The 23,952-nt window shown below is 51.0% G+C and overlaps 2 protein-coding genes across 3 annotated transcripts in view; one reads left to right on the top strand and one right to left on the bottom strand.

The window, feature by feature from the left end:
• The first annotated feature begins 305 nt into the window (after positions 1-305).
• On the top strand, positions 306-8,731 carry PPP1R1A (protein phosphatase 1 regulatory inhibitor subunit 1A). The gene is made up of 7 exons (XM_003790468.2): positions 306-389; positions 4,655-4,715; positions 5,684-5,721; positions 6,044-6,107; positions 6,708-6,863; positions 8,048-8,154; positions 8,678-8,731. Exons 1-6 carry the CDS (start codon positions 306-308, stop codon positions 8,140-8,142), a joined length of 498 nt encoding a protein of 165 aa, XP_003790516.1. The 3' UTR covers positions 8,143-8,154; positions 8,678-8,731.
• A 1,204-nt stretch (positions 8,732-9,935) lies between these two features.
• PDE1B (phosphodiesterase 1B) overlaps positions 9,936-23,952 on the bottom strand; it is a 16,955-nt gene continuing 2,938 nt past the window's right edge. The window contains exons 2-15 of one of the 2 annotated variants that reach the window (XM_003790466.3): positions 20,343-20,456; positions 19,311-19,493; positions 19,030-19,096; positions 18,597-18,713; positions 16,272-16,412; positions 15,767-15,867; positions 15,534-15,659; positions 15,305-15,406; positions 14,177-14,297; positions 13,784-13,865; positions 13,329-13,437; positions 12,767-12,897; positions 11,809-11,929; positions 9,936-11,323 (exon numbers count right to left, since the gene is read on the bottom strand). In XM_003790466.3, the coding sequence (XP_003790514.1) occupies positions 11,826-11,929; positions 12,767-12,897; positions 13,329-13,437; positions 13,784-13,865; positions 14,177-14,297; positions 15,305-15,406; positions 15,534-15,659; positions 15,767-15,867; positions 16,272-16,412; positions 18,597-18,713; positions 19,030-19,096; positions 19,311-19,493; positions 20,343-20,456 (1,498 nt within the window). In that variant the 3' untranslated portion in view covers positions 9,936-11,323; positions 11,809-11,825. Of the gene's footprint in view, positions 11,324-11,808; positions 11,930-12,766; positions 12,898-13,328; positions 13,438-13,783; positions 13,866-14,176; positions 14,298-15,304; positions 15,407-15,533; positions 15,660-15,766; positions 15,868-16,271; positions 16,413-18,596; positions 18,714-19,029; positions 19,097-19,310; positions 19,494-20,342; positions 20,531-23,952 lie in introns of those variants that run through there. The other variant, XM_023513666.1, reaches the window with a different exon arrangement.

Here is a 23,952-nt window from a genome sequence, read left to right as displayed (position 1 = left end):
GGCCACGCCCGGACGCGCCCGCCCGCGGGGCGTTGACCCCCGGAGCCGCCGGCGCAGCCACGAGGGGGTTAAGTTCCGGGCCGGGGGAGGCGGAGGGGCCGGGAGGGGCGGGTGCGGGGCCAATCCCGGGCTGCGGAGTCCCGCGAGCCGCGAGCGGGGAGCGCTGAGCCGGGAGCGGGGAGCCGAGCGCGCCGGGCTGGGGCCGGGGCCGGAGCGGAGCGGAGAAGGAGCGCGCCCGCCCCAGCCCCGAGTCCCGCCGCCTTCCCTCCCTCCGCAGCGCGGACCCCGCGGCCGCCGCCCCAGCCATGGAGCAAGACAGCAGCCCCCGGAAGATCCAGTTCACGGTCCCGCTGCTGGAACCGCACCTTGACCCTGAGGCGGCGGAGCAGGTGCGGAGCAGGGCGGGGCGGCGGGTACTCGTCCGGCAAAAGACAAGGGACCCCTGCGGTGGTGGGCCCCGCTCCCCTGCCTAGTCCTTCTTAGCAGTGCGCCCTTCTGAGGACGAATGAGCCCAGTTGAGGGCGACTGGGGGGGAGGGTCTTCTATCCCCTCCCCCACTCTGCATCTGTGCTTCTTTGAGACTGACCCAAGGACTAACGCCTCCACTCAGTGCCTATCCGGAGAGTGAGTCTCTTCCTACCCAGACCTGGGATAGGGGACCTACTAAGGCCTCGACCCCTCCCCCCTTAACCAACCCTGCATCCCCCACCCAGTCAGCCCCCTTCGGGAGTTTCTGAGTTGAAAGGTACCCGCAGCAGTGCGGGAGGGGTTGGGGACAGGGTCGGTAATGGAGGGAACCTGGGACTGTGGGAGTTGGAAGGGAAACAGCTCTCCTTGTCCCCTCCTAACTGGGGGCCACCTTGTCAGGCTCCAGAGACCGGTGACAAGAAGCAGCTGAGGACAACTGAGGGAGCTGGGGCTTTGGGGAGAGGGGTGGTGGAGTCTGCACACTGAAGCTCCCTTCGCCTGTAAGTCTGGGCACGTGGTCCTTATTCTCAACTCCTGCCCTTTGGAGTGGGGCTGGGGTTGGATGGAGTAAGTGGCACTGGGAGGCCAGAGGTGGGGGCTTTCTAAGGGCTTGGGGTCCAAGGTGAACACTATGCAAGGGAGAAGCAGTGACAGCCTTGGCTCAAGGGGTGGGAGTCCAGGGCCCTGACCCAGCCTCCAGGCCTGGCCTATTTTTAGCTCAAAGCAGCCTGGCAGAGGGGGCAGTGTACGAGAGAGTGTGAGCAATTGTGTGTCTCAGTGAGACTGAGCATATGTGTGGAGAGGGTGACTACCCGTGGTCCTTACTATTGCTCATTTGCCAAATATTTGCTTGTTTGACCATCGCTCCATTTCTTTGTGTTCTCTGTCCATTTGCCTAGACATCCTCATCCCTAAAGAATATCAGTTTCCCACAAGGTCACTTCTGTGTTTCCCCAACCAGCTGCCAAGCTCCAGCTGGACACCCCCACCTGAAAAAAACTTTGTGACCTCTTGGGAAGGGCTGGGGGTGGGGGTTGCTGTCATTTTTCCTCCAGCTATTTAATAGAATAAGGTCTGGATTCTGGAAGGCACAGGGCAGGCACACTCTCTCTGGAACTTTAGCTTCCTAAGGCAGAGGTAGGTAGGTACCTGCATCTCCATCCTCTCCCTGGCCTGAGCCACATCTCCAGATCTCCAGGGTGTGACTGGAGGAGGGGTTGTGGTGAGAGCTCACAAACCTCCTGAGGATGAGGAGGATGGAGAGCCACTAGCAGGGAGAGTATCCCCTTGGAGCCAAGGGAAAGACTGTTATACTTGGAGGCAGGGGACTGGCTAAGACCCAGAAAAGAGAGCTCCAGAGCGTGGGCTATGAGGGATGGGGGTGAGGCTCCAAGGAGAACTGCCTCCCCCTGGCACCGCCAGGGCCTGACACCTGCATCTATTTGGTACTGGAGGAGGCAGGTGTGGTAGGTGTGTGCTGGGAGGAGGGGCAGGCCAGCTGGCTCACAGATCTGGGGGACAAGGGAGGGGCATGGGGCAATGGCAAGGAACAGAGGAAAAAAGAGAGCTGGGACTTAGGCCTGTTTTTCGCTAATCTTCAGAATGTGTGGTTCCTAGGCCTGCAATTACACCTGCAGTCTAACCTCAGTCCCTCTTGTTGCGTTACCAAGTGTGTAGGCAAAAGGCTTGGCGAATGTTGCCAACTCAGACCAACACAGGAGGGTGACAGGACTTGCAAGCTCTGAGTTATGGAGCACAGAGTAGCAGGGGTGGAGAGATGCCCACAACTTCCAGATCCTTGATGTGACTGGTTTGGAAATATATCAGGGGCGAAGGCACCGCTCTCAAGGTCCTTGAGAGCTAGGGTTCTGGATACGTGCAAGAAAAAGACAAGAGACCATGTACTCATTTCCTAGTAGCTCAGGGGCCTGGGAGGTACTTCAGGAAGTCTGACTTGCCTTCTCTTTCTGCTGTAGGATATCACAGTTCTCAAGGACTCTGAGTGCTTAGAAACCTTGTCCAAGGCAAAGAAAAAGCTTAAGGAAAGGACCAATATAAGATCACAGAGCCCTGCTGCCCTCTCAGAGGCCTCTGTCATCACACTTGCAGTCTCCTTTCAGGCTCCCAACTCAGATGTTATCTCAATTCACAGTCCACACCCCACCCTCTCCCTGTCTCAGCCCATACCTCACCTCCCCACCCTAGGATGGAAAGAGAAAGAGAGGCATGTTCTGGTACAAGGATGGCCCCCACCCCACGTAGTGAAGCACACGTGCCCACCTGCTGGGCCAACTCACAGTTAATGTCTGTGCAGTATATGGGTCTACACACACACACAGGGCGGGTGCTGCCCAGGACCTTGAAATGTCATCAAACACAGATGCCACTGGATTCTCCTGGGAAAACAGTGCCCTACCCCCACATCCCCCCATTCTCTACATCGTGTTGCTTCTTTGGGGTGAGTCCCTACTCAGGCTTAAACAGCCAGGCCTCCTGCTATAGCTGGTACCCACTTTTCTGAGCAGAGAGGACAGTGTTCACCACTCTCATCCCCCACTGCTGGTGGTAATGATACTAGTGGACACACAAAGGTGAGGATTGATCCTTCAGTGCCCTCGCCCGACTCCTCTCAGTCCTGGATAATTTTAGCCCCCCTCCCAGCCCCACTGGACTTGACCTAGTGGTAACTGCAGAGACTCTAACACCCATCCTTCTATTCATTTCCAAGCCTCTCACAGGGGTGTAGAGCATGCTGATTTTGTGAGGACTTTCTGTGTTTATCCATAGTGTCAGATATCAGGAAAGTACGCACAGGCCTTTTTTTTTTCTTTTTTTTGCTCATCATGTTTCGTTATGTATTTAGTGTGTGGCCCAAGGTAACTCTTCTTTTTCTAATGTGTGGCAGAAAAAAAAAAAAGGTTGGACACCCCTGCCTCTGGAGAAAGGCAAAAACTATACTTCCCAGGAGTCCTTGGACTAACTTCAACAATAGTCAACGTCATTGGCAGCATGACAAAAGAACAGCAAGGCTGAGGGGCTCAGAAGCCCAACAGTCTATCAGTTTTATATATTAAGTTTTTAGTTTGGAACCAGGAGCCCAAGATAAGATTTTTCAGCTAAACTTTAGACCCTGACCTGGCTTCTCCTCATGTTGTACTTACCATAACAAGGATATCCCCAAGCCCTCTTTCTTTTCTTTTTCTTTTCTTTTCTTATTTTGAGAAAGAATCTTACTTTGTCACCCTAGGTAGAGTGCCATGGCACCATAGCTCACAGCTGTGGGCTCAAGTAATCCTCTTGTCTCAGCCTCCTGTGTAGCTGTGACTACAGACACCCACCACAGCACCCAGCTATTTTTAGAGATGGGATCTCGCTCTGGCTCAGGCTGGTCTCGAACTTCTGAGCTCAAACAGTCCACCTGTTCCAGCCACCCAGAATGCTAGGATTACAGCCACCACGCCCGGCCACCAAACCTTATTTGTTTGTTTGTTTGTTTGTTTGTTTGGGGGGGGTTAAACTGTTTATTTTTTTCCTCTCTTTTTTTTTCAATGATAACTATGTACATTAATGTAATTCTGGGGTACAGTGTGGCAAACCTTATTTCTTGACAAATCGGAAAGGTAATATGTCCAAGAATAGGGAGGACACTGAGGATGAGAGCACAAACCAGGGGAAATATAGACCTTCCTTCACTGTGCTGTCCTGCCAGGCTGGGTGTGCTTGAGGGATGCTCTCTGTAGGTACTGACCCCCAAAATGTGAATGGCTGCTTGAGGAGTGGGTGGAAGATGGAAGGAAATCTCTATGGTCTCTCAAGTTATTTCTGACCATTGATCGAGGATGGACGGAAGGACAGCAGGCCAGAGATCAATACATCAGAGCAGATACAGCTGCTGAGATGGAGAGCTGGGGCCAGGACCAGGGGAGATGGAGAGATGGAACAGGGGGATGGGGGCCACTCAGGCAGTGGTGTTGGTCTTTTGAGTCCTCAAGAGTAGCTGTCCCCCAGGGAGGAGGAAGGGCCCAACCAAGGATGTCTGCCCTGGGACAGTGGGTTCAGTGTCACATGGCAGTTTCTATCGTGTGGGAGATAGGCTGGCCTGGATTCTGTTGCCGAGTGGCATTGGGTGGGGCTTTGATGCTTCCATGTGTACTTCACCTCTTCCCCCTTTCCCACTTTCCCTCAGATTCGGAGACGCCGCCCCACCCCTGCCACCCTTGTGTTGACCAGTGACCAGTCATCCCCAGGTACCCCAAAGGATGGGTTACTGAAAGGAGTGGGGCCCGCCACAGACAGCTGGGTGCCAGAGAGAGGAGATGGGCCCTAGAAGGAAGGACAGATCTGAAGAGGCAGGAGTCTCAACCCCAAAGGCAGGAAAGTGCCTGGATTCACAGGATTTCCTTTCTTTTAGGAAGATGGGGCAGTGCTAGGAAGGGAAGGGAGACCACCTGGCTCCCAGGCCCCCCCCAGGAATTGGGGTGGTCAACTGAGTGCTGGTTGCTGTGGCAACAGCCTTTCAGGTTTCTCCAGCAACTGAGATGCTGCTGCCCCCACCCCCAGAGGCAGTGTCAGCTGTGAGGGGGAGGGACCGCCTCCATCAGCTGTCTTCACAGCCCCCAGAGGGGAGGGAAGGTTAGAAACAGCTCAGGGAGCAGCTGGGATTCTGGTCACCAGCATCCCCATCAAGGTCTAGGGAGATAACCAGGTCCCAGAGAATGTCAGGGAAGCTGGCCGGGAGTGGAGGAGAGGAGTCAGCTCATAAGCTAGACTGGAATTCGAGGTTCCTGTGTCTCCTGCTTTCCTACAGCTACTGGAAATGATTGTACCTTCCAGGACCCTGCACAAAATAAATTTCCTGTTCTTTATCAGCAGCCCCTCCTATACAGGGCTCAGTTCTGATTGGCCCTGGGGAGGTTTGATTGGAAAGAGAAAGAGACACGGATACTTCCCAGGGGAAAAAAAGCAAAAACACCACAAACCCTGCTTTCAGGGACCACAGAGTCAGGGACAGGACTCAGACTCAGTACAGGGGATAGAGGCAGCTGGCAAAGCAGAAGTAGGTCCGGGGCATTCATCATGCCAAACGCCTGGGGGTGGAGGTAAAAGAGAGATCTGGAAGGAGGTGATGGCAGAGCCTCTTCCCCTGGGAAGTCAGCTCTGTGGGGACCCCTGGATTTGCTGTCTTATCACCTTCTCCTTTCCTTGTTCCCCTCAGAGATAGATGAAGACCGGATCCCCAACCCACTTCTCAAGGTGAGCTGGTCCCTCCTGTTTGGCCTAGCCCAGAGAACCCAGGGATTCCTTGGAGGATGTCTCCTCAAAACCCTGCCGTCCATCTTTAGGACCTCTGGACTCCCTCTTCCGTGCATCCCCCACAAATGTGAATGAGTGGACCACATGCCCCTCACACACAGCGCGCGGTCTTCTCACTCACTGTTGTGGAGGTGGCTTGGGAATTTTCTTCCCCCACATTTTGAAGCTCACACCTACCCCCAAGCTCCAGTCCCAAAGTGCAGCAAGGCTGAGGAGGAGGGCAGCGGGGCTGGTACCCACCTGTGCTCTGTGTCCTCCACAGTCCACTTTGTCGATGTCTCCGCGGCAACGGAAGAAGATGACAAGGATCACACCCACGATGAAAGGTTTCGAAGACCCTTCCTATCCCTTTCTTCTCCTCTCTGCCTGAAGCTGGGGAGCAGACTTAATGACTCCTTTGGGAGAGAGGTCATTGGATCTGCCTTTACCATGGAGGGGCTGTTGCTAGAGGAACTGAGGCTAGAATCCCAGCTCTGCCACTAACTAGCTGAGTGGCCTTGGAGAAGCTGCTTCACTGACCTGCTGAGCCTTGAAAACTACCTCACTATGTCAGATAAGTAAATTATGTGAGCTCATCGGCACAGTACACAGCCCACAGAGGTACTCAAATGTTTCTTGACTGACTTTGAGTCTTTCCTCCTGCCTCCAAGGGAAACCACACATCCTGCAAGCTCTGAGTACCTTTTGTTCTTAAAGGCTCTTCCCCTGCCACCCCTTACCTGTGAAGGAAGTACTTTTTATGGTCTAGCTTCAGTCCATCCTTATTGCCCAACTAATATCTGCCCCTTGTTCAGATCTCAGTGGATGGGAAAGTTAAAACACCCTTAATGTGCATTTACTTTACTGGGGCTACTGGATTTGGGGGTCTACAGGGGAGATTCTAGGCAGTCATGTTCAGTGTTCCCTCCCTTTCTCCTTGCCTCCAGAGCTCCAGATGATGGTTGAACATCACCTAGGGCAACAGGAACAAGGAGAGGAGCCTGAGGGAGCTGCTGAGAGCACAGGGGCCCAGGAGTCCTGCCCATCTGGGATCACAGACACAGGAGCAGAGTCCAAGATGGGCACCTCTGGGACAGCACAAAGTATGTGCAGGCTGGGGAGGGCCTCAGGCAACCTGTTCACAGCCCAGCAGGAGGCAGGCCTGACCTAGTGGGGGGAGGGAGGAAGAGTTGGAGCCTGGAAGAAGGCTATGGTAGTAGCCAAAAACCATTTCAGGGATATAGATAGATCTGCATGTTTGCATATATTTGAATTTTCACCTTTACTGAATGGCCAAGCCCTCCCAACTCAGACCTCAGAGATCCCTATTGTGGCTCTTTAAGGGAACCTACCTGAATGGGAACACCACTCATAGGCTAGAATGCTGGCTCTGCCACCTGTCACTTTTTTTTTTTTTTTTGAGACAAGAGTCTCACTTTATCACCTTCAGTAGAGTGCAGTGGCATCATAGCTCACAGCAACCTCCAACTCTTGGGCTCAAGCGATTCTCTTGCTTCGGCCTCCCAAGTAGCTGGGACTACAGGCACTGGCCACAACGCCCAGCTATTTTTAGAAAGGGGGGTCTCGCTCTTGTTCAGGCAGGTCATGAACTCTGCCACTTGTCACTTTACCAGCTCTCAAGTAAGAGGCCTTGAGCCACTTACTTAGCAACCTCAGTCTATAAAATTATAATGATGATGCATATTTCATTGGGCTGTTTGTGAATATTAAATGACACTGGTTCTCAGCATGGCATCTATCAAATACAAAGTATACAATGAATGGAAGCTGGTAGTGGTGTTAATACTATGTACATGTTCACAATCTCTTATCCTAAATGTATTCCACAATTAAGAATTTTTCCAATTTATGAAGGTGATACAGTCATATACTTGACATAATATCCCCAACAGAGTACTGTATAATCAAACACATTAATATTTCTGTAATCAGTGAATGGTCTCACTAAATAGGATAAATAATAAAGATTAAAAATAGCTTCTTATCAGTTGAGGTCAGGTTTAGCCACACATTGAGTTTATACTCAAGTTTTATTTAACTTTTTTTAGAGATTTTATTCTTTTTTTTTTCTGATTGCAGAAAGAAATAAAAAACAGTGGGCCTATAGTAGTAATTGTGATCAGAGAAAAATCCTGTTGTTCTTGCCCAAGTCCACTGAACTGAGCTTTGAGTCTTTAGAATATGAGATGTAGTGAGCAGAAGCAGTCACTTCTCTCCAAGGCCTCTATAAATGCCATCTCTTCCACTACCCATTTTCCCTCCTTAGAGCCTGCAGAGTCCATCCCTAAAACTCAGGAGTGGGGCAGTGAGAAATCCAGCACAGAAGAACCCTCAACCCATATACGACCACTGGATTCCTAGGGGACCAATTAGGTAAGACCCCAGGGCTAGGCTGCCAGATCTGCAGGAGAGCAAGCTGTATGGATGAGGAAGGGGCTAGTATTGGACCCCAGAAAAAGGACTAAGGGCCAGCTTCAGTCACTGAAAAGTTATCCTGTATAGTAAGAGACCTTAACGTGTACTCTGACAAAGAGAAGTGGGATTGAGCTGCAGCAGGAAGGATTGAGGTTAGACTTTATGTAGGACTTCTGACTCCTGGAATGGGTGATAGAAGTAGGCCATGGATTTTTTTGATAAAGGAACCCAGAGATCCTCAGCTGCCCACTGTGGTGGTGCCTGGAGGCCCACACATTGATAGTTTCCTGAGTTTTGATTTTACAATCCTCAGTTCCTCTGCACGGACTGGACAGGGAGCAGCGACTATTATCAGACATTAGCACACCCTTCTTGAGAAGAAGTTAGATGCTTGACAATGGCATGGTCAGCAGGGGAGGGGACACAATGACCTCTGAACCTCTGGCCTCTCACCTCTTTCTGCCTCTTTCCCCCACAACAGGTCTGAGAGAAGAGGTATCCTGGAATCAAGACTGCAGTTTGGGAATGCATGGACACTGGATTTGTTTCTTATTTCTTCACTTTTGGGGAAATTTACTCGTTTTTAAAAAGTGATAAATTTGATGTTAGGTCTTTGACACTTTCCTTCTTTCATGACTCAGAGAATCTTTTCCCTCCCTTTTGTCCTGCTCTCTTGGGGGCCCCTTCCCCTCCATTCAGCTGCCTCTGGGAAGGAGGAAATAACCCTTGAGAAGGAGGCATTCTTCCCCCAGCTCTGCCTTTACTTGCTATGGAAAGAGAAGTAGGGGTCTCTCTTCCCACAGATAGGTGAAAGGACTAATTTCCAGAGTGCCAAGAAGGAAGAAAAACCCCAGGTTCTTTTCTTATTGAGGAAAGATCTGACCACCTGGCAGGCCTGTCCTGCACCCGGAAGACTAGGAGGCTAAGGTGGCGCCGTGCCGGGCTGTGACTGTGCTGTGGCCGCCATCTGCTGGACACACGGGGAACTGCACCCTAGCGCTTGACCTATGGGGACAATATAGAGTGTTATGAGGAGATGCTTCCTTGGCTGCCCACCGGGCCTCAGCTGCCTTCTTTTTGGATTCCCAAAGATGTATTCCCTCCTCCAGCTCTGAGACCACGTCCCTTATTCCAACCCCTTAGCAAAAACAGACAACATAGTAGCTACTGATGAAGAGGCCCTTGCTGGGAATAGGAAGAGTCATCTGTCCTCTTGTCCTATAGACCCTGAGGGTCCCAGATTAGGCAAAAACCAAGCATAAATGAAGAAACTTCACCACCAGAGGCCACTGCTTTTTTTCTTCCAATTAACATGAGGATAGAGAAGATAAGGTTACAGTGTTTGCTTTTGTCAGAGTCCAAGTAGTAGTTGTGCCCCTCCCACGGGAGGTGTACCGTGTACCTTACACATTGTGTCCTGCCGCTGCTTTGGATTTTCCAGGTGGTGGAGGGGAGAGAGGAAAGGAGGGAAGGCAAGATTCTTTCCCCTCCTCACTGAAGCAGCAGTGTAGTGCAAAGATAAAGAGCCTGAGACATGTAGGTCCCACTTCTGCCATACACCTGCTGTGTGCCCTTGGGCAAGGCCTCATCTCTCTGGGTTGGGCCTCAGCTCGCCCACCTACTACACATTCATACATTTATATGTGTGTGTAAAATAGGAAGAAACCTTACCCAGATTTTATCAAGCTTTAAAAAGACATGCTTAGTTAGCATCCACCAGTAAACACCAAACAGCCAGGCCAGGTCTCTCTTCTTTATTGATCTGGCTATAGCAGGGGTCTGGTAGACCAAGGGCAGGGGTGACTCACATGCGTCTCTGCCCCACTGTCAGTGGGTGGGAGGGACAAGTGTCAGGGCAGCAGGTTAAGAGACCATGGATGTGGATTTCACACGCACAGGGCCCACTGTACAAATGCATGGTTGGTATTTACAAGGAAGGAGAAGGGCAGTCACCTGGACTATGGCCTTTCCTGGGACGAGGTGGGAGCTAGGGAGCCTGAGGAGAGGAAGGGGCCCTGGGCCTGGGGTCTCTCAAGAGGCCTTGACAGCAACACCCCTGAGCCCCTCCTCCATTTGCCTTCGGCCCACCACTGCCTAAGTCCCAAGGAAGGACCCTCTTGGTGCCTGCCGCCGGGCTAGTTCTGAGATGGGTGAGAGGGAACGGACGCCCTCTGTTGGTAACACAAGATTACTGGATCATACCTTACCTCCCCACGCACCCTTGACCCCAACCCGGCTGGTCTCTCCTGCCTGTGCTGATAAGATACATCCTGAAGGTGCTTTGCTGGGGACTCCTCAAAGCACTTTACAGACATTGGTCGGATGGGAGCCTCCCAACTCCAGGGGAGAGGGAGGAGATAAAGAGCTTGGGGGACTCAGTCAGGGCAAGTGACAAGCCTGAGACCCAGACCAGTCCCAAGGAAAGGCCTCCCCTCAGCCCCTGGTCTCAATGGCTCTTCTTTTCCCCCAGTCACTATTCAGAGTAGGCAAGAGGGAATGTTGCAGGGGGTTGTGCTGGGGATGGGCTGGAGCAGTGCAAGTCTGCGAAAAAGAGGATGTTTCCCCTTCCCAGGTCCTAGAAAGGTGCAATGCCCTGAAAGAGCCCACTCTACTCCCCTCCTGCATCTAGGGCTCTGAAAATCCCCAGCTTTCCTCTTCCAGCCCTCCCCAAGGGAGGATCATGGGAACCCAGACCTGCCAGCTAAGATCTGGGTTGGGGGACTGAGGGAACCCCCAAAATGTATTGCTTAGAAACTTGGAGGCAAAAAGGACAAGGGAGGGCCAAAGGGGCTGGCATCCTGACCCTCCCTGCCCCCAGGCCCTGGGAAGCCCCATGAAGCTCTCCCCTCCCAGGCAGCCATCCAGCCATGAGGAGAGTCCAGAGGCTGGGGGATGGGCACAGTGACCACTGGGAGTCTGGAGTTCCCCAGTCTTGCTGCCGGAACATTAAAGTGTGCCCCAAAGGGTGTCAGGTGGGGAGGGGCCCTTCCCCCAACCCCACAGTCTCTGGCATGTGGCCTTCGGGTGGGTTGTCTCTTCCGCAACCTTTATGCTCCCTTGGAGCAGGTGGGGGAGCCAGTCCTGATGGATGGTGCTGATGACGTTGAACGCTGGACTCAGTGAGGACCTGGGGAGAGAGAGACTCAGTGCTCCATCTCTGCCTCCATCTCCAGCCTGACCTTCCTGCTCCGAGTCCCAATCCCCACTCGGTCCTGAGTATAGCTGTGCAAAGAAAACGCCCTTGACAAGGGTGCCCAGCTAAGAGTGTGAGTAGGGCTGAAATCGAAGTCATGTTTCACAGACCTCACTGAGGCCTGTGCCCTGACTGGAGTCCCCTGCCCTTGCCCTCACAGAGGAGCTGTGTGGGCCCCACCTGAGCACTGAGAAGCTGCCTCCTTTCTTCCTGCAGGGACTGTGGGACAGACCAGAGCAGGAGGACTTCCCCACCCACCCCCACCCTAGTTCAATTCTGTCTTCACTTCTTCCATTTTACTGCCTGGAAAAAGGGAATAAAGGAGGGAGAACCTCACATCCACTGGACCCCACAGATGACCCGTTCAACATGCTCCGCTGGGCGCCCAGCTCTCCCTACTCCCTCTAGCACAGGCCCACCTAGGCCAGCCCCTGGGCTAGTCCAGATTCCCATTCTGGTTGTGTTCATCTTCTGCAGGGGAGGGCGGGGCCTCTTCTTCACAGGGGGACAACTCATCAATGGACATCTGGTTGGTGATGCCTGCAGAGGAGCAGAAAGAAAGTTGAGCTTACATAGCAACCTCAAACTCTGAGTAGCTGGGACTGCAGGTGTCCACCACAGCACCCAGCTAATTAGAGATGGGGTCTTCAAGCTGGTTTGGAACTTCTGAGCTCAAGCAATCCACCAGCCTCGGCCTCCCAGAGTGCTAGCATTATAGATGTGAGCCACCATGCACAGCCCTTAATTTTTATTCCTTTTTGGTTAATTAGGCTGGGTCATGTTGCTCTGTGTTGTCTCCCTTGGTCAAAAGTGAGACTGGAGTTTTGTACCTACACTGTCTCAATGTGACATACCATTAAATTATTAGCTATGCTGACTCAAGAAAAGAAAGAAAAGAAAGTTGAGCTCAGACCAAGCAATACTTTCCCCCAGAACCCAAAAAGTCTGTGGAGAGAAGTAAGGGATTCTCATCCACCACCCTGCCTTCAAGTTCAGCTACGCTCAACCCACCCCTACTTGGAAAAAGCCTGCTAAAATTCACAACCTCCTCTCCCTCGCTCCCCAGCCAGGGCCACCAAGTTACCCAAACCTAACGAGGCAGCACCACAATGTGGCAGAGACCACAGCATGCCCAGGGTCCCCTGGGTTGTGCAATATATGACTGCCCCTATCTATCCTCTATCCAGCCCCCATTCTTGAGTAGTCCAGGACATTCAGATGGTTGATCTTCACTGGGATCTAACATTAGTCTCATCAGTTCCATTCCCAACTCCAGGAGTCCAACAAAGGGTTGCTCCAGGAGCTTCAGGAACATGGACCTGCTACTGCCCCCTGAGCGTCTCACACAAGCCCTCCCCACCCACCAAGGGCACGCACCACTTGCAGCCCGCTCCTTCCATTTCTGCTTGTTCTCCTGAATGTACTTGGTCCAGGTGGCACGGAAGCTGACCACATCAGGATTGGGGTCTCCCACTTCCACATCTAGAGAGGGCTGGCGCCACTGGAAGCTAGAAACGGGACCCCCACACATACCCCCAGAGGTAAGAGTCTGCCCACTCCAGACAGAACCACTTCACAGCCGTCAGGGTGGAGGAGATGGAAGACCGGCTCAGGGAGCCTCCTTCTTCTCTTCTCCCTTCCTAGAAACCCTTCAAGTCCTGTCCTTCTCCCCCTAATTGTACCCCTCCCTTGCCACTCCTCCTCGTAGAAGAAAAAGGCTGGAACAAGATTAGCCAGAGGCATTAAGGACAGAAGTAAAGGAAGAAACAAAGTTAGAGGGGAGGGGAGCACAGGTGTGGGTCACACCCTTCCAATCTCATCATCCTGCCCACAACTCTGGCAAGCGGGGGAGGGGCTCCCAACCATGGAGCAGCCACCCTCCCCACAGCTGAATCCAGCTTCCCTCCCCCAGAACCAGGAGACCTGGCGACCACCTCACCTGGGCTGGTTTTTGGACTTGGAGTCTTCATCCGAGAGGGGCTGAACACTCTTCTCTGCCACATCAGTTAGCACAGAGAACGTGGGCTCCACAATGAAGTCGATGAAGCCTGCGGCACAGGGAGCAACGCGATACAGATGTCTCAGTCTTACCTGGAAGGCTGGGCACAGCTGGGCCCCCTGGCCTAATGTGGAACAGGGTGAGAGGTAACCTGGGGCCCAAAACTTCTCATCGGGGGGAGGCTTTGGGATGATGTCTCTGTGACCCCAGAGACTCTACACTACCTTTGCAGCGCCCTGGCCTCCCACCCCAGACACGATGCTCCAGCACGGCAGGTTTGCTTGTATAGAAGAATGGCTTGGGGGGTGAGGACTGAGAGTTATCCTGCCCAGACCCAGACTGCTACAACCTTTCCCCTGCCCAGTCCTCTCCTCCCTGCAGGAAAAGACACTCACCAATCTGGGACTGTGCCACCAGAGTGGAAGTGCGGTCACAGAGAGGAGAAAAGGGCAGGCCCAGCTCTGCTTCCTTGTCACCCTGGGGGAGAGGGGATAGGGAGGGAAAGCTGGAGAGAATACCTCAGACCTACCAGATCTAGGGTGCAGTGAGAGGTGGGAGGGGGCAGTTGATGGAGGAGAGGAATTTCTGTGCCTTTGACCTGGGAATGAGTGATGCAGATGGATGCAACTCTTGTTAAGCTTTTAGGATGAGATTTCATCCCACAGGTTTGGGATCAGGTCGGAAGCTACGAGTGGCTAAATGAAGATCTGCAGTTGGAGTAGAGTAACTTGGAGGGCAAAAGGGGAGAGCAGGCCCCCATGGGCAGAGGGTGGGCAAGGAGGCCACACCTGGCGGAAGAATTCCTCCATGAGAGCCTTGGTCCAGCGACTGTGGACTGACCACTGCTTGGTTGGATGGCTGATGTCAGCAGCATGGAGCAGTAGAGACAGGGCCTTGGACTTGTCAATCCTAATCGGGGCAGGTGGCAAGGAAAAGGAGATTGATCTTTTCAGGAAAGGAAACCTGGACTGTTTCCTAACTTCCCATCGCCCACCTTCTCAAACTCACACTTCACATAACTTCACACACTCCCAAGCTGCACCCTCACACCCCCAAACACACACATATATATAGGTAGCAGCACAGGCTAGTAGCTGAGAACCCAGGCTCTCAGAATCAAAAGGCCTAGGTTCAAATCCCAGCAAGTTACTTAAAATTTTCATATTTCATTTTCTTCAACCCTAAAATGGAAATAACAACTCTACCAATTCTGAGTGCTTCTGAGAATTTAATGACATACAACACCTAAGTATTTAGGTAAGTGTCTGGTGCATAACTATTCAGTAGATATTATTTATAATAACAATAGTTATTGTTATTATGCTCCCCAACTATGACACAGCATTCTCCCCCACACAGGCATCATCCACAGAGATGAATATACACCTTCAGGACACACATGGACGCAGTCTGTTCTCACTTACACATTTATATGCTCCCACCCACTTTTAAACAACATTACTTGCAATCACAGCATTTGTTCTGTGCTGTTTTTTCTTTTCTACCTCACATGACTCTCCCAATAGCCCTGTCAGAGTAGGAACTGGGGGCAAGCTGTTGTGGAGGGAGGCATATCATTTTTACCATTTCACAGATAACAAAACTGGAGTCCAAAAGGGTTGAATGAATTTCCCAACATTCTGGAGCGAGCCTACCCTGAAGCTGTGATAAGAACCCCCATTTCAGACTCCTGCCCAAAGCCTTCTCCAGCACACCAGCCGCCTAGGCCCTGCCTAAACCGGGGACCACATACGCACACAGTACACACTTACCCAGAGACACACTCAGACACCTGGAGCCAGGAGTGTCTCTATAGCCACGTAAAGACCTGACACACCAACTCCCCATGGGTACAACCCCCAGCTCGCACACCCTTCCCTCTGGCCTGGCCCCAGCCACGCCCCACCAGAAGCCACCTCTCCAGCTGCTGCAAGGCTGTCTTCATGGTCTTCACTTGCTGAAAATGGCAGGACATGTCTGTGGCCAACACCATCTCGATGACCAGGGCCCGCAGCTCTCTGAATGAACAGGAAAAGACAAGTGATCAGCCCACTCATAATTGTAGGGCAGGAGGGCCACAAAGTGGAAAAATGGGATTGAGATAAGGGAGTCTCTTAGAGATGCCAAATACTGGCTTCTGCGCACACAAACTCATCCCTGGTGAGGTTAATGAAAATGTTCATCTCGTCATCCTGCATCATTCGGAACACAGAGCTGATGTGGTGATTCTCCAGCACTGAACGATCATTGTACAGGATGGCACATTCTGACCTATAAAAGCAAAGGTCATCAAGTCCAGCCCCCTGTAAGAGAGACTCTGGCAACCTCCCCCACCTCCGCTTGTCTCCTCCTCCCCCTAACACATCCCCACCCCTCACTTGGTCTGGATGTGGAAGCTGTTGGTAGTGCCTGTGTGCTCATAATCATGGATGGCTGCGGCAAAGACGATGGCCAAGACCTCAATCTCCGACAGGCAGTGCTGGGGAAAGAGACAGAGGGGGATACTAAGCTGATCACCTCCAGTCTCTGCCTGGAAACCTCCACACACAGGATAAACCACTCTCAGCCAGTCCCTGCCATGCTTCAAGGTCAGCTCTTGGGCTAAGGCAGCCAGGTTTCTTAGCTCCTCGAATGGCCAAGGACCTGCCTCCATCCCACCCTGCAACATTCCCACTCCATCCCAGCATGCGTGCCCAGCATCGCCCACCATGTTTTGGTCCACCCAGGTATTTTGTGAGTTAATCCAATTTGACTCTGGAAAGGTTTTGAGATGCCAGAAGTGAAGAACCAAAGAGAGAAAAATGGAAATGGAAGTATAGTCCATTCCTTCTGGTTCCGCAGCCATAGACCCTGAACAAGAAGGGTGATCTCCGGGGCACCTACCACCATCCCTGTGCGAAGCAAGAAGCAGTGGACTGTCTGGGTAACATCGGCGGCATGGATCTGGTTGTGGTAAGGATTCTTGTACTTCCCATAGCCTGTCTCCAAGGCATCCAGAAAAGTCATCAAAAACACAGTGGGAATCTGCAGTGGGCAGGAAGAAATTGAGATATATTGAGGCAGCAACTGTGGGCTGCAATCAGCAGTCCCACCTTTCTTCAGGAGGCGGCCTGCGTCAGGACAGAGCACCGGCTCTGCAGTCAGATGAATCTGGGCTCATGGCCGGCTCTATCGCCTGCTGGTTGTGTGACCTTGGGCAAGTCAGGTGCCTCTCTGTGCCTCAAGTAAATAAGCAGAATAAAGATAATATCACCTACCTGCAATTTAATGAGATAAGTACAAGGTACTTAGTAAGTGCTCTCTAAAGAATAGCTGTAATTATTGTTATTTCCCTGGATTTTTAACAAAAGGAAAGAAATCTTCCCTTCTACCTTCCAACCTCCCTGCTCCATTCCCAATCCGATACCATGGAAAAGGGCTCAGGAGCAGGGGAAAGAATAAGCTGATCCAGAGAGAACCATTCCAGGCAGAGGTGGGCCACCTCTTCTTAGAGAAGCCTCTGTCACCACTTCTCTTCACATACATCAGCACACCTCACACCCCAAGCCCCACCACACCCCCCCCACAACCAGCAGGACTCAGTTGTGTCCCTGTCTCTGTGTACAAGTGCTTGTATCCATATATCTCTGCATATGCTTGTTTATGTCTGTGCCCTTCAAAAGGCCCGAGGCTCCCAGAGGGCACGTCTGGTGTCTTCACCTGCCCCTGAATCTCCTAAGGCTGGGAGGGGCCCAAGGTCAGGACTTGGGAAGCTTCTGTAGAGATGAGCAATAGAGTGACAAGAGGCACAGAAGATGCCACTAGTCAGTCAGACCCTGACATCCTACACCCGCACCCCTGGAGGGCTGTGCCCCAAATTCAGGGAATTTTAAAGGACTGTTTCCATGACAACTGCCCTTGCTATTGTGTTGCCATGGTGTCCCTGGAGGGAAAGGAAGGGAAAGGGAGGAGCAGAGGAGGGGCTTGATGCCCAAGAAGAGAAGGTGGGGTTCCAGGAGGGCAGATCAACTGGGGTCACTACCATGGGAGGAAACCAAAGCCATTAGCACCCCTCTTCCTCTAACTGCCTGGGAGCAAGGCAGACTGCACCTGGCCCAAACCCAACTCAGTCCCCTCAGGTAGAAAAGTAGAGTTTAGGAAAAGCTGGTGTCCGAAATGTGAATGCCAGTGTGGAGACACATGAGCTGGGAAAAGTCTCAGGGAAAAAGAGGACTGTGCTATTCTCTGTCCTGGAGAGGGCAGAATTGGAAGGAAGAAAGTAGAACTGCAGGGGACAGGTCTCAGGAAGACACTAGAGAAAGTCCCAGCTGAGCATCTCAGGGAAGTTTGGAAAACTCTCTTGGAATTCACTGGAGGTGTCTCGGGTGGAGAAAAGGTTCACACCAGAACAGTCTCTGAAGGGGAGAAAGGAGATGGGTGGGATGGCCTCCCCAAACCAGCCTGGGCAGGGACCCTCCAACTGGATGCCTTTGACTGCCCCCTGTTCAGGCCCTCAAAACACACACAATTCATTCCATCCCTAAACGCTCCCAAGCACTGACCAAATGTCCTCATGAGGACCCTTCAATACCCCTCAGCCTCCACTTGTAGATTTTTATGTGTGTTTTTTCCTGCCCTTATTCCCTCCCCAAAGATGGTACCTCCATTACAGGATCTGGAGAGGACTTTAATCCCATTTTGTTCTTCCTGGGCAGCCAAGCTGAAGAACAAATGGAGTTCACATACCCTCCCAGCCCTGCCAAGAGCTGATCCTCTCTACAAAATTCCTTGCACAGAGACTAAAGCAGGGGTGGGAGGAATTCTGTTTCCCTTCCCTCCTCACAGGAAACAAACACAGAGACTCTAGTCCCAGAGGACACTGCTGACAGCATCTGGACTCTAGGCCTCTGGTATTTACAGACAGCAGACAGAACAGCTGAAAGGGGAGGTGAACTGCAAGTCAGCCTGGAGAAGAGAACTGGTGGGGGGGGAGCAAAGAAGAAGAGAGCAGAATCCCAGGCTAGACAGTCGCAGACCTAGATCATCTCAGGCTGGGACTGTAGTAAGTGAAATAAAGGCTAGACTTGGGATAAGCATGGGGAGACTTCTCTGATGTTGAGACTGAGCGAGGGAACCGAGGGAATCTAAAAGGTTGTTGGGAATCTTTTAGAACAAGAATGAGAGCAGTGGAGAATCCTGCCTGGAGGCAGAAGTAAAATGCTGCCCAACCTTGAATCGGCTGATGAGGTTATGCCGAGTCAGCAACTCGAAAACGATGGTCCTCAGGGCATGGTCATCGGCTGCTCGGTTCAAGGAAAAGACATCAAAGCACCAGAGGTCCAGGTTCTGTGGAGAAACAGTGGGCTAGTTTGCTTCCCAGCAACAGCAGGATTAAAGTTAGACTTCAAGGAGAACTTTCCAATGAGTTCAGAGACTTATAAAGCAGGAAAACAACAAGGTAATAAAGTGGGCCTCTTTCTACTCAGATATCTCTCAGCATGGGAGAGATAAGGCGGCAGGGACTTTGCCTATAGAGTGCCCAAAAGTTGTTTTGGCAAACTTGGGACAGTTAAGGGGGAAGGCAAAAATTATGCCACAGTCTAGAAATCCCAAAAGCTATTCCATCCCCCAATCTTCTCTTTCCCCAAAACCCCAGGATCACCTTGAGACAGTTGAGTACTGCAGTAGAATAGGTGGGGCCCACAGCAGTGTATGTCCTCCGGAACATCCTAAGGGAGAATAAAGAAGAAGATGAGAAACCCAGGTACACAGGTCTGGAGAACAGAGGTCTGGCCAGGTGGGGCTCTGGGAATGTGTCATAGACACATAGGATAATACAACTGGCGGGGTGGTGTGTGGGGGGGGTGGTCATGTAAGAACAGCTGGCTGGAAAAGAGGGGCATAGTTAGAGGCAGAGGGAGGCTGAATGTGGGCAATCCTCACCGTTCCACAAAGATCCCAGCTTGTACAGCATGCACAATGCTCCGGAACTTGGGCTTCTCCTCTGCTCGGCGACCTTTGGCCCGGGTCTGCTGGGTGAAGGTGGAGGCCAGCCAGTCCCGCACCTCTGAAGGCACAGCATCTGACCGCAGCTCCTGCAGCTCGTCCTCTGTGTCCAAGATTTGCCTGAGACCCCAGAAAGGGTGTCACAGAGGAAAGATAGCAGGTTCTTTCTCAACCTAGAGACCCTGCACCCAGCCACCCACTCTCACTAATTCTCATGCAGCTGTCTCCAACCCTCCCTTTTCTTCCTTTTTCTGTATCTTTTTATTTCTGTATCTCTACCTCACATCCCCAGTACCAATGAAACAGGTCACCATGTGAGGTAGTGAGCATCCCAGCTGTGGAAGTGTCCAAGCAAGCAATGGAACACCATCTTTCAGGAATGCTGTGAAGCAGTGCTTCCCAATAGAAATAAAATGCAAGCCACGTATACATGAAATTTTAAATTGTCTAGGAGCCACATTAAAAAGGTTATAAGAAATAGGTGAAATTTATTTTCATGATAAATTTTATTTACCTAAGATCACCAAAATTTTATCATTCCAAGATGGAATCAGAATATATTAATGAGACATTTTACATTCTTTTTCTAAGTCTTTGAAATCAGCATGTATTTTACATACACATTTCGATCCATTCTTGTGGGGTTTCAAGTGCTCAACAGCCACCTATAGTCGGCAGCTCCTATGTCAGGTGGCGCAAGTCTAGAAGTATCCCACACCTGGAAGGTTAGGCCTAGAGGAGCATTAAGGCCCCTTGCAACCCCAAAACAGTCTGCTCTCCTTCTCCGTATCTGTGTTTGTCTGTCACTGCATCTCTGGGTCTATTCCTCTGCCTCTTGATCTCTGCCAGTATTTCCTGGAGCTCTTTATATATATCAGCCCCTCTCTTTCTTCCTGTTCCTGTTGCACGGCCTGTCTTCTCCCCTCTCTGGAGCTCTGTGTTTCCATCTAAGCTGTAGGCCTCTCTCACCGTGTCTCATCTATATAGACGGCCTCCAGCAGAGAAGCCGTGTACTCCAGGTTTTTCTTCAGCTCCTCAATGTTGACCTCCCCGTTCTCCAACTGCTTCACCATGTAGCGCAGCCTGCAGGGAGTGGGCACAGATAACCTGCTTAGGTGAAAACATCTGCCTTATCGTGAGAACAGCATACCCTCTAACATGGCACCTTCTACAGAAACATTCTCAGGCTTCTACAAATAGTAAAGAATTCTGACATTAGTAAGAAAAGCAGCTAACGTGTGTGTTTGGGTTTTTGTAGTTGTTTTCATTGATCTCAGGTTATTGCCGCTGCCTGTATTATGTGTATCTACCCCTAACGTTTGACGCCAGGTTTTCCCGATTCTGCCGTGTGACCTCTCAACACTCTTATTTTAGCCAGTGTTTTCTTTAAACTCTTGTTTAAACAGCCAGGCCCCAGCCAGGATCAGGCAGGTACAAGACTCCAGAATGATGTTTTGAGGTTGATCTGTTTCATAGCCTAAATAATCAAGAGCTAAAACTGCTTCTTTCCCACATGAGAGAGGACTTTGGGGTCAATAGCAATCAAAACAGCCCCCACGATTCTTTCATTATTTCCCTGGGGTGGGGTGGGGTGCGTGCCCAAAGCCCCTCTGTGCCTGGCTGGGATGGCAAAAGCACAGAACAAAGACCAATCTGAATGCTTTCGCCTGGCCTCACTCATGCAGGCAGAGCTAATGGATTATGATTCCAGAATCCATCAACCAGGGCAAAGCTGCATTAACCCCTGCCTCCCCAGTCTTGCACCAGAGGGAACCTCTGACAGGGTTACTGTACCCACCCCCTGCCTCTGTCCCAGCCAAAGTTTTCCCAGGGCAAAATCAGTGGGGTTAGACCAGGGATCTCACTGGATGCTTTGCCTGAAAGGACAATCCCCTCATGTTTTATACTTATCAATTCTGGGGGGTCAGTGATTAACTGGGAGGCTTCTTGGAAGTCTGAAGAATCCAGCCCCAGCAGCTACAAAGCAAACAGAGCTCTCTGACTTTAGTGATTTGAATGAAAGCAATTGGACATTCCCTCTTCTCTTCCCCTAACCCTGCCCCACCCCTTCTAAAGCCAACATGGTGATAAAATACTGGCCATCACAATTACCCACAAAGAGGGGCTTCAGAAACCCAAGGTCACCTATGAGTCAGGGAGGAAAGAGAATGAGTCAGGGAGCAGAGGCTGGAATTAGCATCAATTCTGAGGGATGCCGCAGGAGGGAGAACAATGGCGTTCCTGAACAGAAGCAGCTCCAGAATCCCAGGGTCTCCGCAGTTTTGGAATAGGGGTGCCCAAAATAGCCAGTCCCAGGAAGCATCACAAGCCAACTCTCTGACCTCAGGGCCCAGCAGTCCTGGCTGACATGTCAGAGAGCAAATGGGGCAGAAGGGAAAGTGGCAAAGAAGTTGGAGGATGGTACTTCAGCCTCCTCAATGGGCTATCTCCACATCTCACTCCCAGCCTTCCTGCTGTACTGTCTCCATGTGGAAACAGCAGGCTGTTTAACAAGAAAGAGGAGGACAGTTTTAGCAAAGCTCAGCCCGAGCTTCAGCTTCATTAGGGAGGAGGAACACAGGCAACACATCATAAAAGTCTTTCCCAGCCAAATGAGCTGGAAAGGGGCCAGGAGCCAGTATTTCCCAGAGTACCCACCCAGAGATGTCAGAACAAAGAGGTACACTCTGCCTGCAGGGCCCAGTCACAAATCAGGGTTACCCTCTCCTCATCTGTCCCATTGACTGGGGGCTCTTGATTTCCGGGACACCCAAGGAAAGGAAGAAAGGCCTCTTCTACTACCTGTGGTCTCCCCCAGATTCCCATCCCAGCCTTCTGCTTCTTTCAGCTCTTTTTAGAACTAAAAACTCCCTCCCCCAGGGGTCAATGCCAATCACTAAAGTTCTTCCAGTTTCTTTTCTTTTTCTTTCTTTCTTTTTTTTTTTTTCTCGTGACAGAATCTCACTCTGTCACCCTGGGTAGAATGCAGATAGAGTGCCATAGTGTCATAGCTCACAGCAACCTCAAACAGGAGACTGAGACAAGGGGCTGGAGATCCCCCTGCCTCAGTCTTCTGAGTAGCTGGGACTATAGGCACCCACCACTACACCCAGCTAGTTTTTCTATTTTTAGTAGAGACAAAGTTTCACTCTTGTTGAGGCTGGTCCCAAACTCCTGAGCTCAAGCAATCCACCCGCCTCAGCCTCTCAAAGAGCTAGCATTACAAGCATGAGCCACAACACCCCCAGCAGTTCTCCCAGTTTCTTTCTGGATTCACCTCCTGAAACTCACATCCCAGCAAAGGCTCCCAAAGTGAACAGCCACGCCTACAGATGCTCATTTGCATGTATTTGCATAATCACTAACAATGCTGCCAGCTCTACATTTTAAAAAGCACTTTCTCCTACATTATCTCAGTATATCCTCACAATGGGCCTATGAGAGAGGGAGTAGGAGAAGGAATTGCTATCTCCATTTACTATGTAGAAACCAAGGCTCAGGAGGCAGCCATGGAGGTATACCAAGAAGCAGAGAGTTCTGGGAAGCAGGAATCCTATGTTCAAGGCTGTCACTTCGTACTGTAAGCCCTTGGGCAAGACAATAACTCTTAATCAATATATATTAAAATGTGACCTGTAGACCACCAGCATCAGAATCATCCATGTTTAAAATAGGTCTCACTTCATACCTGCTGAACCAGAATTTCTAAGGATACAGTCCAGCAATCTGCATTTTTAACAAATACCCCAGATGATTCTAATATACACTAAAGTTTGAGAATCTTTAGAGATTGAATTTGCTCATCTATAAAACAGTGAGGATAGTAATAAACCAGTCCCACAGGGCTAAGAGTAAGAGGATTAAAAGAAATAATATATACAAAAGGCCTGGCACACGCAAAAGGTCTCATAAATACAACTAGAAGAAGAACTCATGGACATCATCCTACCCAGCTCATATCACACTCCTTCAACCAACAAGAGCCTGCTCTCTCCCAAGTCCAGGTGGAGAAGAATGAGTCTAATTTGGATGGAGGCTGGTAATTAGAAAGCCTCCTAACAGGAAATGGGAGAATGGTAATGACAGTGGTCTTTCTTCTATAATTACAACCTCATTTGATCCTCACAATCACCTTAGGAAGGATGTTAAGCAATTTCTCCAAGGTCACACAACTTGTCGATCTCAGGCAGGTGAGTCAGGCCTACAATTCAAGCTAATGGAACTTAACTGTGTTCCCAAACAGCCAAGGTATATGGGCAGAACAAGGCCAGTCATGCAATTAGCTTGGAGAGAGGCCGGAAGCCATCCTACCACAGCTGCTTTAGCCTCAGTCAGTCCAACCTTAATCAATTGTCTGTGACAGTCTGTCCATAGGAGACTGTGAGTGTCTTGATGATGTTAACAGTGACTTGTGTTATCTGCAAAGCACATAGAGCTGCCATCCTCAAAGCACACAGTACCTGCTCAGTGAAAGTTCATTAAGTAAACAAAAGGAAGGGGGAAGATGGATCAGGTGTGAGACTATCTCCCAGCACTCACAACTGAGATTTCTTTTTTTTTCTTTTTTTTTTTTTTTTTT

This window comes from Otolemur garnettii, unplaced genomic scaffold (genome assembly GCF_000181295.1).
Source record: "Otolemur garnettii isolate 467f Iridium unplaced genomic scaffold, OtoGar3 scaffold00043, whole genome shotgun sequence".
In the NCBI taxonomy this organism is placed as follows: domain Eukaryota; kingdom Metazoa; phylum Chordata; class Mammalia; order Primates; family Galagidae; genus Otolemur; species Otolemur garnettii.
Note: the sequence above shows the minus strand (reverse complement) of the source record. Positions and strands in the feature narration are given on the sequence as shown.